Source organism: Rhineura floridana, chromosome 15 (assembly GCF_030035675.1).
Source record: "Rhineura floridana isolate rRhiFlo1 chromosome 15, rRhiFlo1.hap2, whole genome shotgun sequence".
Lineage (NCBI taxonomy): Eukaryota > Metazoa > Chordata > Lepidosauria > Squamata > Rhineuridae > Rhineura > Rhineura floridana.
Genome location: NC_084494.1, coordinates 38,036,604 through 38,051,492, shown reverse-complemented (window position 1 = coordinate 38,051,492; position 14,889 = coordinate 38,036,604). Strand labels below are relative to the sequence as shown.

At 50.0% G+C, this 14,889-nt stretch overlaps 2 protein-coding genes across 6 annotated transcripts in view; one reads left to right on the top strand and one right to left on the bottom strand.

The window, feature by feature from the left end:
* MARK4 (microtubule affinity regulating kinase 4) overlaps positions 1–2,724 on the top strand; it is a 50,764-nt gene extending 48,040 nt beyond the window's left edge. For 3 of the 5 annotated variants that reach the window (XM_061597673.1, XM_061597672.1, XM_061597671.1), the window contains exon 17: positions 311–2,724. In XM_061597673.1, the coding sequence (XP_061453657.1) occupies positions 311–647 (337 nt within the window). In that variant the 3' untranslated portion in view covers positions 648–2,724. The remainder of the gene's footprint in view (positions 1–310) is intronic. The other 2 variants (XM_061597675.1, XM_061597674.1) reach the window with 1 other exon arrangement.
* A 900-nt stretch (positions 2,725–3,624) lies between these two features.
* CKM (creatine kinase, M-type) lies at positions 3,625–14,260 on the bottom strand. Its single transcript, XM_061597677.1, has 8 exons — positions 14,172–14,260; positions 11,423–11,638; positions 8,867–9,021; positions 8,337–8,469; positions 6,574–6,745; positions 5,921–6,044; positions 4,858–5,047; positions 3,625–4,022 (listed from the first exon to the last, which is right to left on the bottom strand). The coding sequence occupies exons 2-8, from the start codon at positions 11,613–11,615 to the stop codon at positions 3,844–3,846; spliced, it is 1,146 nt and encodes a 381-aa protein (XP_061453661.1). The 5' UTR covers positions 11,616–11,638; positions 14,172–14,260; the 3' UTR covers positions 3,625–3,843.
* Positions 14,261–14,889: the final 629 nt, after the last annotated feature.

The following is a 14,889-nucleotide window of genomic DNA, read 5'->3' as shown; positions in this document are numbered from 1 at the left end:
GGGGGCGGGTGTACGGGCAGAATTTTGATTACTTTTCAGGCACCTGATTTCTAGTTCAGTGCTAGGTGCAGGGCACTTTTCAAAAGTGTGAATGTACCTTGGAGGAATTGACAGGTGGTTCGACCCTCTGTCCCTGAGTGATGATAACTTCCCCTTTTTGAGGTCCTTCTCAAGGACCCTTAAGCGCACTCTTGGCAGATACACAAAGGGCAAGTTATTGCCACCCCCACCCCCGGCTTGGGGGCATTTTGTGTGTGTTGCAAACGCCTCCTTTTTCTCCTTTGCTCCTCCCTCCCTCCCTCCCCTGCAGTTGCAATTTACCTTGGAATCAAAAGGAAGCAGAACCCAGGCTGCTCCGATTTACCTGGAATGTGAAGCTCACCAGCACCCGCTCTGCTGAGGCCATCCTGGCCGCCCTCCGCCAGGCCACGGACTCTGCCAACTGCTGCTGCCGCCAGACGGAGCCTTTTGTCCTCTCCTGCACGCACGAGAAGAGCCCCAGTGAGCACTTCTGCTCCTTCGAGGTGGAGGTGTGCAGACTGCAGCGGCTGGGGGGGCTCCACGGGGTCCTCTTCCGGCGCCAGGCTGGCACCTCCCTGGCTTTCCGCAGCTTGGTGGCCAAGATTTCTGACCGGCTGCAACTATAGGGGGCTGGACCTGCTCTGGGCCTTCTGGGTTAATCGACCCACCTGCTGGGGAACAGCGTGGGAAGGAATGGGGTGTGACTCTCGCCTGCCATCGTGTCCCTGTAGGAGCTTTTCTGGGGCCAAATCCTGCTGCCTGGTAGGACAAGGAGCTGCTCTGGAGACACACACACACACCCCGCACCTGCTGGCTGTGCTAGGGCCTTGGGGGGAGGGAGAGATTGAGGAGGAGGATCCCACCGGGGTTCATTGAGAGGGCCACTTCTCCCTCACTTGCACAGATGACCGAAGAATCCTCCCCTCTACGGGGATCCCCTGGCAGAGCTCCTGGCTGGTGCAGGAAACGCAAAAGGAGACTTCTCAGCTGGCCTTCCTTCCTTCCTGAGCTTGTGGTGAGAGGGGGCTGACTCCACCCTGCTAACTCTCACACGGGCAGGAGCATGACAGGACGGGGAGCCTCCATGGCAAAGTGGGAGGGGATTTTTGACCAAGAGTGGCAGGGTAGACTCCCCCCCCCCTTTGCCATCAAGAGAATGCGGGTTGGAAGGGGCAACCCCGCCTGTTCATTCTCTACCCCCTTCCACTGGCTCATGTTAAATCCAGAAGTTAGGCCAGTTTTTTTCCTCTTCAAAACAAAGCCAGGTTTGTTTGTTTTAATCCCAGCTCCATTTTGGGATTCCATTCTTGTAGGCAGAATGCAATTATGGCTCCAGGTGATTCGAATCCCAGTTGATGTTGGCAGGGGGGGTGATGAGCTGCAGCCCATTTTGTTCAGTTGCCAGAGAGCTGACATCCCAGCTCCGGGTCCCCTGTGTCACCCAAAGCCCAGCAGCCAGCCAGGTGGGCAAAGCCAAATGTCCCAAAGTGTCTCTGGAGTAGCTGTGTAGGAAGCCCTTTGCCATCGTGGCCAAACGGTAACAGACTCTTGCTCGGGTGGCAGGGGTGTTTATTGGGTGCAGGGAAAGAGCTGGAGGCTTTGAGCATGGGCAACACCAGGCACAGGCTGCCTGGCGTGGAAGTGGAGTCCCATCCTGTGGGTGGCCTGCTTGACCTACAAAAGGGGTACTTTTGGGTTTCCATTAGTGCTCAGCCCCTCGCAACGGTGTTTGGTGGCAGCTGTGCAGATGGTGCAGCAACGGCGGAAGGAGGCCCTTCCATGTTTCTGCTGATCTCAAGAGGCTGAGGCCACTCCCTGCAGCTCCTCAAACAGCATGAGGAGTGGATTTGGGGCTCTCCTCTCCAACATCGCCACAGTGCACCAAGGCCTTGAGTGGCAGGAAGGCCCCTCACCGCCATCACACACACACACACACATAGCTTGACTCCAAAATCAGAACCCCGGTGCTGAGACTGCACTCCGGAGGAGGCTGGCCCTCCCAGGGGTTGGTTCAATGGCTCAGATCCATCATCCTAAGAGCCGGACGCCCTGCCAGAGCCAATCCAAATGGGCGACACCTCCCCTCAGAAGGAGCAGGGGGAAGGGGCAGCATAGGCCCCACAGGCTTCTTCTCGCACAGCACCTCACGCGACGGATGGACGGACGGGACATTGGACACCGGTCAGATGCCGCTGCTGTGGCCCCTGCCTTCTCTTGCCCAACGGGGCACTGGGGATGGGCTCAGCAACTTGGAGAGGCAGAGGATGGGGGTCTCAGATGGTGGAAGGGCAGCTGGAGGAGCGGGAAAGGAGATGGGCTCAGGGCAGCCCCGTTCCAATCCTGTGGGGCCAGGTGGAGCTCACGGGGGACTGTCCCTGCCTAGCCCATTACAGTTGACACTACATTTGGCAGCTCTTATGGGGAAAATGTAAGTGGGTTTCCTTCCCTCCCTCCCTGCTCCTTTTACCTTGTTCCACTCTGTACACTGGGTCCCCCTGCCGTGGTTCCTCCCCTCCTCTCAAATCCTGCCTCTTTGGGCGCCCCCCCATCTGTACAGACTCCCCTGTAAATAAGTCTGGTTAGCCCCTGTATCATTGGGTAGCGATATTAATGAGCCCACCCTTTAGCCTTGGGATGATTGTAAGTTATTCCAGCCCCAGAGCGATGATCTGTACCAAACCCTTAATAAATGTAGAAAGCCTCCATTTGTCTCCTGTGCCTCATTCGTACTCTACGTATGGCCAATGGCTGTCATCTGCTGAGCGGGGAATGGGCTTGAAATAGCCTTTAATAGCTCTGTGGAGATGGTAAGCCTTGTGGGACTCATACCCTTTGTATCCTTGTGGCTGTTGGTGTGTTGGGATTACTTATGGGCCCTCTGCCCATGTTTAGAGGTGCTCTCATACTGGACTTTGAAAACAGGTACTTTAATGCAAAGGAGAGTGCCTGTGAAGGATGCTGGACCAGATGGGCCTCTCCAGCTCTTGTCTCCACTATGACTTACAGACAAGGGTATACTGCCTCTGAAAATGGAGGCTCCACTGAGCCATCACATCTATAATAGCCATCAGTAGACTTTTCCTCCTCCTCCATGGAGGTGTTTCAATCCCCTTTTAAAGCCATCTAACCATTGGCTAGCACCTTCTCTGATGGCAGCAAACTCAGTTAAGTGAATGCTGCGTTGGCTGAGAACGGCTTTCACTGGGTCAGTTCTGCATCTCGCTATTTCACTTGCCGAGCCAGGCTCTGGCAGAACTGGATTGCCAGAGCTACTCCAGCATAACGGGCATCAGGCTGGGTGCAGGGTACCAGAGGGATTTCTTTTGACTCTTTGAGGCTGGGGCGCCGGATGCTTTTGTTTTTAAAAGCTGTGCCAGGGGCCTCCAGTTCCTTGAGGCACAGTGGAGTGTCCTGTCTGCTGCTTCCTTTCCCTTCCTTTTACTATTTTGCATGTTCCAGATTAGATTTCTAGAACAGCCTCTGATTTACAATTAATCTAGAATGCAAGAGGTGCCGCTCCTCTGCAACAGGGTCTGCTATGGATCCCCCTTTAGAAGAAACGCCAGCAATGTAGAAGAAGAAGAAACAGCCACAAGGAACCTCTTTGTGGGGAGGCAAGGCTCTGGGGGCCATTGTTAGCTTTATTAACTCCTTCCACTATGGCTCAGGTGATGGGAGCTTCCCGGCTGCACCCCCCGGACCTCCCCTCTCCTTTGCAAGAGAGAGGAGGGTGCAAAGGGGTTGCTGCCAGGAGTGGCAGGGTTGGGGTCACCTCCCCGGAGTCCAAGCCCCAGTCAACGCAGGGTTGGCAGGACGATGCTCTCACTTCTGAGCAGGAATCATGTCGTCGATGGCCTGGCCCTTCTCCAACTTCTTCTCCATCTCCACCATGAGCTTCACGCCATCAACCACCAGCTGCACCTGTTCGACCTCAGAGGAGCCCAAGCGGTCAGCATTGGAGATGTCAAAAACGGCACCCACGGCCTCAGTGTCCACACCGCCTGTGGAGGGAGAGTTGCCGTTAACTGGCTTTCCCTCTGCAGCAAAGGTCAGGGTGCTGCCTGGCGGCGTTCACACTGCAGGGAGCGTGCCACCGGCTTGCAGCTGGAGCAACCAGCAGGAGAGGCTGAGAAACTGGACACTGTGCTAGTGTGTCACTGAGGCAGGAATCCCTTTACTTATGGGACACTTCACCTTGCCCTTTTTGTTTGTGGTGTGGATCCCCAAGGCCACAAGACATGCGGATGTGCAACAGCTGTGAACAGGCTGCCTCAGGGGCCCCCCTGCAGTGGGGATGGCTGGGCAAGAAGTATGGCAAACACAGCACACTCTGGTTTAAGGCAGGCCTGGAGGAGACTTGGTGGAAGATTTTGCTTACAAATCTTGCAAGTTAAAAAGTAAAAATAAACAAGCATCTGATTGGGTAGTTTTTCTTGCAGGGTGGAATTCTCTTTATAAAGAAGTGAATTCAGCAACCACTTCCCCCATCCTTCTGCCCAGTAAAGTTATGATTAATTCAGCCTGTCTTGGCTGTATTCATGGGGTGAGATTTGCAGGCAGAAGCATAAATAATAGTGCAATCACAACAGTGTCTACTCAGAAGTAACTCCTATTGAATTTACTGGGGCTTACATTTAGGTAAGGGGCCTAAGTAGTAAAAATAAAAATAAAAGCCCAACCCTGAGTCCCTGTTGCAATGTCCCTGGTTCTGTTGAAGTGCCTGCGGCTTATTTTAAGATTGAGCAGGCATTGGTGGCGGCTGGGGGGGGTGTGCCTAGCAACCCATCTTGTTTGCCTGTTCTGCATGGAGGTGTCCCTGCCTTCTCCCTCTCTCACCTGTGCCACGTTTCTGCAGGCGGAGGCGCTTGAGGGTCTCCTCGAACTTGGCGTGCTTGCTGAGGTGGGGCAGTTTGACGTGCACGCCGCCACGCAGGCCTGTGCCCAGGTTGGAGGGGCAGGTCAGGATGTAGCCCAAATGCTCATTCCAGCTGAAGGGGTGGCCAGCCTGCTTGAAGATCTCCTCAATCTGCCCAAGAAAAAAGAGAGGAGGGACAGGGGGAGAAGCCCGTTAACCTTCTCTCTGAAACTTGGCAGGGCCTATGGTAGTAGCTAGCACACAGCATCCTGGGGGGGGGGCGGGGGGCGGTGCTCCACACTGGATGTGGTGGGGGTGGTTCCTTAGACCGGTGTTTCTCAACTGGTGTGCCTCCAGGTGTTGTTGGACCACAACTCCCAACTTTCCTGACCATTGGCAATGCTGGCTGAGGCTGATGAGAGTTGTGGTCCAACAACATCTGGAGGCACACTGGTTGGGAAAGGCTGGCCTAGACCTTTGCAAAGTGGGTAGGACTAGAGACGTGAAGGCCCCAGGGGGAAATGGGGGGCATCCCCCCCCAGTTGACTGGGTTTTTTTCCAGGCCTTCCCATCTCAAAGCAGGACCGCGACTCCACATGTCCACTCCTTGCTCACCCTTTTGATAAGCTCTCAAAGAGGAGTGCTTTCAACTGGCCACATCTCATGCCCCACCTGTCAAGTGCCTCAGATCTCAAACCTAGCTCAGGGAAAGGGTCTCTTGGCCACCAGCACTGCCGGTCCAAGGGACAGGTCCAGCTGGGACACTCCAAACTGCCCACAGCCGACCTGGGCTGAGCTGTCAGGTGCCACTCACCAGGGAGCCAATCAGATGCCTACCAATGGATCATACAAAGCTTCCTTATCTGCTGACTGCCCAGGGACTGCCCTTCTCTGCCACCTGGCTCCTGGTCTTGGCCTGCCCCGCATAGGGCCAACCTCTACGCACCTATCACTCTGTCAGCCCAAGGTACTCCGTGGCACAGCACCCCACAGCCTCCCCGCACAGCCTTTGAGACAGCCAGGACCCCCTCGCCTTTGGCCCACCTTCTGCAGTCCGACACAGAAGCGCCGGAAGACATCCTTCATGTTGCCGCCTTTCTGCATGGAGATGACGCGGAGGTGGTCCTCCTCGTTCACCCACACCAAGAAGGTCTTGTTGTCATTATGCCTGGGCAAGTGGGGGAAAGGACGTAAATGCCATTTGTGCCTCCTTAATGAATCACCCAGCACTTACTGAGACTCCTTTCCAAGTGCATTGGCGTTAACGTGAAAGCACAACAGTGCACTGCAGTGCGCCAGGCACTATCATAATTCATACTTTTTATTATTATTTCTGTCCCACCTTTCAGCAGCTTTCAACAGAAGTTAGAAACAACACCATGACAGATACATAATGCAATGTTTTTTTGAAAAAGAAAAAGCTACAACAATGAGCATTTTAAAATGTCTGTGTTATAACTTACAGACAAAACAGGTAATCTTATACAAGCCAGCACAGCAGTTGCTGCAAAAGGGCTGATTAAAGGGGCAACTGCCCTGGGGCCTGGACTTGATCAGCACCCGTCTCCAGAGCGAGGACCTGAAATCAAAGCAACTACCCTATGGCCTCACCTTTCCCCGGCTCGGAGCTGCTCCGTAGCTCCCACTCCCTTAACATCCCCCACGCAAAGAGCCCCAGAGCGTGTGCCTTTGCTTACCAGATGCCTCTGGCGTCGGGCCAATCCCGGGCCATGCCGGAGGCCAGCAGGAGAGGAGAGACAGGCTTGTCGAAGAGGAAGTGGTCGTCGATCAGCTGCTGCTGTTCTGCATCACTCATGTTCTTCAGCGGGTAGTACTTGCCCTTGAACTCTCCAGTCAGGCTGTTCAAGGCTGGAGGTGGGGCGGGGCGGGGGCAGGGAGAGGCGAGAGACAAAGCGGAGGAGGACACGCTTAGAGTCTGTTGGTGCTGGCTGGCCAGCCTTTGGGGCAGCATTCAGTAAAGACCACTTGCGCCTGGCCTACATAGTTTGCATTTTTGCATGAAAACGTGGACCACAGAAAACTGGGATATAACTCTTGCAGTGATGACTCTGGACTCCAGCAATGGATGTGGGGGTCGCTCTTTTGTCCACCTGCCCCCCTTTTGTTGTCATCAGTATTTATTTACTTATTTGCCTTTTTTCAATCTAGCTTTTCCTCCATACACGGTGCCTCCCTCTCCCCTTTTATTGTCACGACAACCCTGTGAGGTATAATCATAGACTTGGAAGGGGCTTTGCCAGCCATCTAATCCAACCCTCTGCATGCTATAGAGACTGAGAGATCATGATTAGCCCAAGATCATCCCAACAAGCTTTGGGTTGAGTGCAGTTTGGAATCTACAACTCCCCAGACACAGTCTGATGCTGTAACTACTGTGCCAGACGGGGCCGTCTTTCTTTTAAACCAGCCTTCCCCAACTTGGTGCCCTCCAGATGTTTTGGACTACAACTCCCATCAACCCCAGCCAACACAGCTGTATGATGCTGAAGCCAATGGGAGCTGTTTCCCTCCCCTTAAATATTAGACAGGCGCCATCGCTGTTCTCTTTTCGGTGCCTACTGAAGATCTTCCTCTTTCAACAAGCCTTTTTGATGGAGACCTGCGTCTGTGTTGGCACTGCTTTTTTAAAGATGTTTTTAAATATATTTTTAAATACATGTTTTCAGTATTTTGTCCCTTGTTTGTCACCCTGGGCCCCTTCTGGGGAAAAGGGCAGAGAGAAATTAATTAATTAAATAAATAATCACCCATTGAAAACATTGTTTATTTGCATGTGCACATTTTATATGTGAATGTGTCTCAGCTTTCACTTTTGGGTGTGGAATATTGCTTTTAAATACCTTGTGGCTATTGGTATCCTCTGTCTTTCTCTCTCATGTTTTTGATCTTGGGCACCTGTCATACTTGAAGTCTTATAAGCTGACAGCTATCAAACACCCACTGCCATTGTCTGTTACTTACCAAACACTGAAGATGCTTGTTATCTGATTTGTGTTAAATACTTAACACCATTGCATGCTAGCTCTCAAATAATTCAAATATTTAGATCAAATACCATCCAAATATTTGGCAAACATTTGTCTGAATATTCAACGTCAATATTTGCAAAAGAGAATTTCAGCAGGCTATTCCATCTGATTTTAGACCCTAAGAGTTGAGAGGCCATATTTACTACACTATAAACTTCCACCCAAGAATGCCAGGAATTATAGTCTGGTGGGGGTGCTGATATTTATTTATTTATGTAAAAAAACCCAACCCTAACCTTCCCTCACAGGCCTCCCTAGAAAGAAGAAATGATTTCAACAAATATGAATGAAATAAATAATAAATAGCGTGGACATATCCCTAAAAGAGGGAAGGCATGCTGATGCTTTGGAGAGGAAGACTGTGGTCAGCTTGTTTGACAAGAGCTGCCCAGTTCCTCTTGCCCCCTTACCAGTGATGGAGAGCTTCTCTATGGCACGCCGCTCCCCACGGCTGCAGTGGGGGGGCAAGGTGTAACCCTTGATGCTGCGACCAGTCCGCACACGGCTGCTGAACACATAGTTGGGGTCCAGATCATCTCCACCCTGCAGGGAAGGAAGAGGTGGGGACATGCAAATTCATCAGGGATCTGGCCACCCTCCCCCCTCTCTCATTCATTGGTCCTTTCCCACTGCCCATCATGTGAACATTTGAACCTGCCTGCTACTTAATCAAGCCATGGAGCCATCTAGCCTGGTACTGCCTGTTCCAGCCTTTGCCAACCTGATGCCATCCAGGTGTTTTGTTGTCCAAAACATCTGGAGGGCCACAGGTTGGCAAATGCCTGTCTATTCTTGCTGCTGTTTTCTGTCCAGAAGAGAGTTGTTTTTGAGATCCTTTTAAGAAGAGATGCTAGGGCTTGAACTTGGGGCTTTGTGCATGCAAAGCAGGTGCGTTACCACCGAGCCAAGGCTTCCCCCTGGCCCCCAGCTCCGATCCTACCTTCAGGTTCTCATGGTTCAGATCAGTCTTGTGCTTGTCGGTTGGTTTGTAGCCACTGTGACGGTCCCGAATGATGGGGTCAAAGAAGTCCTTGAAGACATCATAGCACTCTTCGTCGCCAGCCACGCAGCCAACGGTCATGATGTAGGGGTGGCCTGCATGTGGATGAGGACAGAAGCATTAAATTGGGGAAGGTGTTTTCATGAATGACTGAATCAATCCACTGGTGCCATTCCATCTTTGGTCCCAACACTGAGAACTCCCAGAAGGCTGTGGGAGCTGCGTTAGGCATTGTTAGACTTCCGTTGGGTTTTCTAGTCATAGGTGGCTGCTCATATCTTTTTGGGACTGAGACCTGGCTTAATAATTCTTGGGGGATTGCTACTGAGCTACAACCCTTCCAATTAAGTCTGCATCTAAGATAAAATGAAGCAGGGTTGTTCTCCCTTGTGCCAGGGGCCAGGACTAGAACCAGAGAGTGAGTAGAGATTGCAGGGAAGCAAATTTGGGGCAAACATTAGAAAGAGCTCCCTCGTGCTGTTCAGCAGTAGGACAGGCTGCCTTGGGGGGCTGGGGGGCTCTCTGTTGCTAGAGCTATTTGAGCAGAGGCTGGACAACCACTCGTCACAGATGCTATCGTTGCAACCTGCATTGCAGATCCTATATGTGAGCTGGTCTAGATGGCCCCCAAGGTCCTTTCCGACTCTCTATTTCCAAAGGAAAAAGAAGCATACAAAGGTGGTGGCTCCGTATCAGTGGGCAGTGGACTAACCCCGGAGTGGATTCCACTGCTCCACTGATATGGAGCCACCAGCCACCATTGGAAGCATCCTCTGTTTTGGGATGCCGTGGGCCTCTGTGGCAGTGGGCAACATCTTAGGAGAGACCTTTGCCCTTCTTTCTCACACAGAACAGAATGCCAATTCAAAGGTGGTACTTGCCATCTGCAGTTCTTGTTATTTCTTCTATTAAAAATAGTACGTTTTTAATCTGCTGCCCAATGAATTGGAGGCACTTTTTTAGTCAATGGGTTCAATAGTTTTTACAGTGCATCCTGTATGTGTTTCTCAGATGTAAATCCCACTGAATTCAATGGAGCTTACTCTCAGGTAAATGGGTATTAGTATTGCAGCTTGAATGGATTAATCTGACTGATTCAACATTGCAGCCTTCCTGTACACACAACCCAGTGCCTATTCTCCTATGTTCCAGCAGCATTAAGCTCTTAACTTCTAGGCAACATGGAAATGAAATCCCCTCCCCGTAACCCGCAATCTGTAAAACACAATGCAGAAAGTGGCCATCCATGCTCAATTTCAAATAATATAGAAACTGATTAATGCCCTTTGTTGAATGACAGTAGAATTGTACTGCATTCTGTCTGGCAATGCAGCTACTGTAATTATTATTCATTTTTTTAAAAACTATTTGTTGCTCTGAGCATCATGCCCGATGATGAGTTCTGTAAGACCTGGAGTCCTGATTCCAATGTTTTAAACAAGAGCTGACTCCAATAATGTGCTGTACTGAATGCTAGTCATCCTCAGAGTAGGCCCATTAAAGTTAATAGACATGACTAACACAGGCTCATTAATTTCAATGGGTCTACTCTGAGTACAGCTTAGTTGAATACAGCCAGGATGTAAACACACTAGTTGCCAGATCAAAGCATTTCCACTGGCCACACCTGGAGGGGGAGGGGGTTGATCTGCTGATCAGTGGAGAAATCTTTGAGCTAATTTTAAAAAAAACAACACTTGAGCTGCTGCCACCAAGTTTTACAGTAAAAAAAGGGGGGCGGGCTGGCATCTGTCCCCATTTTCAGAAAAGAGAGGTGCAGACATGCTGGAACTGGCAGAACAGGGAGGGTGCTTCTAAACTCAATCTCTTGCTGCTCTTTCCAGCTGTGTGGGCCCCAGGAGTGTGGTCATCCAGGGTCTTGGGGGGGTCTTAGACCCTTTACTTTTTTGGGAGCAGAGTTCCAGCAGGGTCTCTATGTCTCCAGTATCCTATGAGCCATCAGCATGAAAGGCAAGTGTTAGCCACTGAGAAGAGTCTTCCTTGTCCTTTCCTACTGATTGGAGCCAATCAGAGTGAAAGGAGATGAGTCACCCACTGAGAACACTCTTCTCAGGAACTAACCCTCTCCCCTTTCATGCTTCTTGGCTCCCAGAAACTTCTGTTGCTGTGGGAGAAGGCATTAACAGGGATTTCATCCTCAAGCCAAAAGAAAAAAAGAAAAAAAAGGAGGGAAGAGAACGTGGCTGTGACTGTCATGAAGGGACCCTGCACTTCTGAACTTGCCATGACACTACTGGTGGGCCCAAGGCAGGCTCAACTCTGTTCTTATTTCCTCCTCACCTTACCAGGTGACAAACTTATGCAAAGTTATGCAAACTGGCCACCAGAGGGAGATGACAAGCCAAATTGTGGGGAGAAATGGTGGTCATGGATTTTTGCTGATATTTTGTTTACAGAGCTGGGAGCAGGACACTCAGTGGGCTTTAGTGTTCCTTCCCACGTGGAGGTGGTGGAGGTGCAGAGGGCAGGACCCACCTGGGTTGTCCACACCCGTTTGGATGACGTCATCAAGGGTGAAGCCGCTGGGGGTCTCCTTTCCTCGCAGCTTGTCATAGAGTTCCTTGGTGAGGACTTTGGCCATATGGTTGTTGTGCTTGGAGAGGTCGGGGTATTCCTCCTCTGTCTTGTACTGCATCTTGAACTTGTTGTGGGTGTTTCCGAAAGGCATGGTGGCGGTTGGTGGGACGAGTCCTACAACAATGCAGAACCAGTGCAGTGTTGGGGTTAGGGTGTTGTGCTAGGACCTGGGAGACCAGGGTTCAAATCCCGATTCGGCCATGAAGCTTGCTGGGTGACCTTGGGCCAGTCACTGCCTCTCAGCCTAACCTACCTCGCAGGGATAAAATAGGGAGGGGAGAACCGCCCTGGGCTCCTGCTGGAAGGAAGGGCGGGATATAAATCAAATAATAAATAAATAAATAAATAAATAAATAACCTTGTACATCACCTTGAACTCCTTTTGAGGAAAGGTGGGATGTCACTGTAGTAACCAAGACGTACAAGTAGCACATTGCAGGCCAAAAGCGAAAGGGGTTAGCTGAGGGGTAGGAGTCGCCTACAGCAGAGAGCCCTCCTGCTCCCGCCCATGCAAATCCTATACAGAGTTGGCATTTATTCTGGGGTGGAAAAAATCTCCTCACTGGAATCATGGACTTGATGGCCTTATAGGCCCCTTCCAACTCTACTATCCTATGATTCTATGAAAAGAAAACCATGCAAACTTCTTTACAGAATTTTTAATGTGATAGGTGGTGACGGACTTGCAAGGAAAAAATACATTAAATCTGACAAGTTATTTCTTAAGATAATTGCCTTACGTCATTTTATCCTCAAGACATGAAATATAGGTTTAAATTACAAAAACAGGGTGTCCATTAAGCTCTTGCTAAACTCCACCTTACAAATTGATCAACAACCTTAAACGTTTTAGAGTTAAATACAATTTTTTTTAAAATGTTGTATTTGAATTTAAAACCTTTGCCAAATTTCATTTCTCAAATTTCAAATTTCTCAGAAAATTATCTTGTGGCAATTTTCAGCTTGCTTCATAAATGAAACTGTCACTATTGCCACAAAGAAAGGGGTGGGTGGGAGTGGGTTAATTAGCTCTTTATTCTTTATTTTATTTTCCTTTGAGAGCAGTTCTCTTTAGTTATAAAAGAAATTGATTTGAATCGTTTTAAACTTTGTTGGTCTGTTGTATTTTTCATTTATTTTTAGTTATTTGCAGATTTAATTGTATCCTAATGTATCCTTTCCATACAAATTATTTTCAACAAATGAAACTGTTGTTAGTGGAGGAAGAACATAAGCCATCATGACTAGCAGTCATGGATACATTTATCATCCATGAATTTATCTAATTCTTTTTTAAAACCACCCAAGTTGGTGGCCATCACTGTATCTTGTGGGAGCAAATCCCATCATGCAACTATGCACTGCATGAAGGAGTTATTTCTTTTGTCTGTCTTGAATCTTCCAACATTCAGCGTCATTGGATGTCCACGAGGTCTACTTTCATGAGAGGGAGAAAAACATCACCCTACCCACTTTCTCCACACCATGCATAATTTCCCTGAATACTATCTCCACAGACCTCTTCAGATCTTGTCAGCTGAACTGCTAGGGTTTGAGCCATACAAAGCACAGATGCAGCCAATGAGGTACAGGCCAGTCCCACAGGCCACAGTTTATTCTAGATATGTGTAATTATTTTTCTTCTACAAGTTACTCCAATGCAACTGTCCTCTGATCAAGGCTGAAAGGCTTCCAGGGTGGAGAGGAAGCCCTCGAAACAACTTTGTGCTGAGCCCCAGTGCCATTCCCCATTACAAAACAAAACTCAGCAGGGCTGTGAGCATTCCCAGTTCTGTGTGCTGCCCAAGTTGAACCTATGGAGTGGCCCACAGCAGCTAGCCAGAGGGCCAAGTGGGCAAGGATGTAGGAAGCATACGGGTTCCTCCACTCCTGTCCAGTTGCCACCGGTGGAGAGCTGGGGATAATTTTAGCCATCAGCCCCTAGGAAACAGGTTTATTTATAGCTGCTGGTCTTGTCCACAAAAGGGCCCTGATTGCGTCTGCTGGCGCAGAGGAGCATTTTGGCTGCACGCTGAGCCTGCATTCCAGAGGTTACTTTTGCAAAGTGTCAGCAGTCCCTGGATCCAAGAGGCAAGTGAGAAATCCAATCTCCAAACAGGAAGGGAGGGAAGGAAGAAGGGGAGCACCCCACACAGGGGGATGGAAAGTATTTGGCAGGCACCCACAGAAGGGATGACCCCTGGAAGGTTGCCAGGGACTGCCCAGGCCTCTTCTCCCACTCCCAACCTACAAGCAGCAAGGAAGGCACATTGACAAGGTCATTGCACAAATTGCAATTGTTGGCGCCATTCAGGGCCATCCTAAACTGAGTAGTTCTAAGAGTCTAGCAACCTCCACTTGGCCATCCCAGGTGGCAAAATACTGATGCAACTCCCTGGGGGTTTCCTGCTGACACCCCAAACTCTGGATCCCCACACTACTCTCTACTCAAGCTGGAGAGCTGGGGGTTCTCTTCTCCAACTTACTATCTCACATTCATGAAGGGCTTTTTAAAATTGTATTTATAAATCTGAATTGCCTCCTTCATAGCAAAAGCACATGCACCTGTTCCTTCCCATTTCTGTCTCCCACACACACGCACCCCATGCTCCTGGTGCAAAATCTGGAAACTAGAGATGGGTGTTACCTGACAGGGAGAATCAAAGCCTGCAAAATTCCCAGGGGCTTGGTGCTGCCTTGTCTCACTCCAGCACAACAGGTGACCCAAGAGTCTGACTGAGGGACTAGAAATATATACCCTGTGCCTTGCTCCTATTGGCAGGTTGCTGACAAGCAGCTGGCCTCTGATTGGGCATTCCTGCTCCATTTCAACTTGAAATTTGGGTAGGAGTCTTCCAATCAAGGCTGCCTGCAAAGGGGTTTGTCTTCATCCCTGATGGAGCTGAAGTGACTCCTGTAGGGCTCCTTTGTATTTGGAGACAAGGCTCAGCCCCAGAACTATTTTCCAGTCCATGGGCGTGGCCCAGAAATGTGTGAAGTGACAATGAAGTGAATGTTTTTGAGCATGTGCAGAGTGCTCCTCCCCAATGTAACCATAAATCAGTTATGGGGCAGGGTTTGTCTATCAATGAGCTAGCTCACATTGGAATACCCTGACCGTGATCAAAAGATCTCCAAGCAGCAACACTGAGTCACTTCATTTTATTCTCACAACAGTCCTGTAGGGTGGGTTTCAGGGCTCATGACTTGTCCAAAGCCATCCAGTGGGTGGCAAAATCCTGGGTTCTTCCTACTTCATAGGCCCTCCTCCTCTCACCTCTTGACCAGAAGGAAGACAAGTGAGGGGCCTACTTTGGCACTGGGTGCAGCCAAGAGAGCAGAATAAGCATTCTTGAACTACAGTT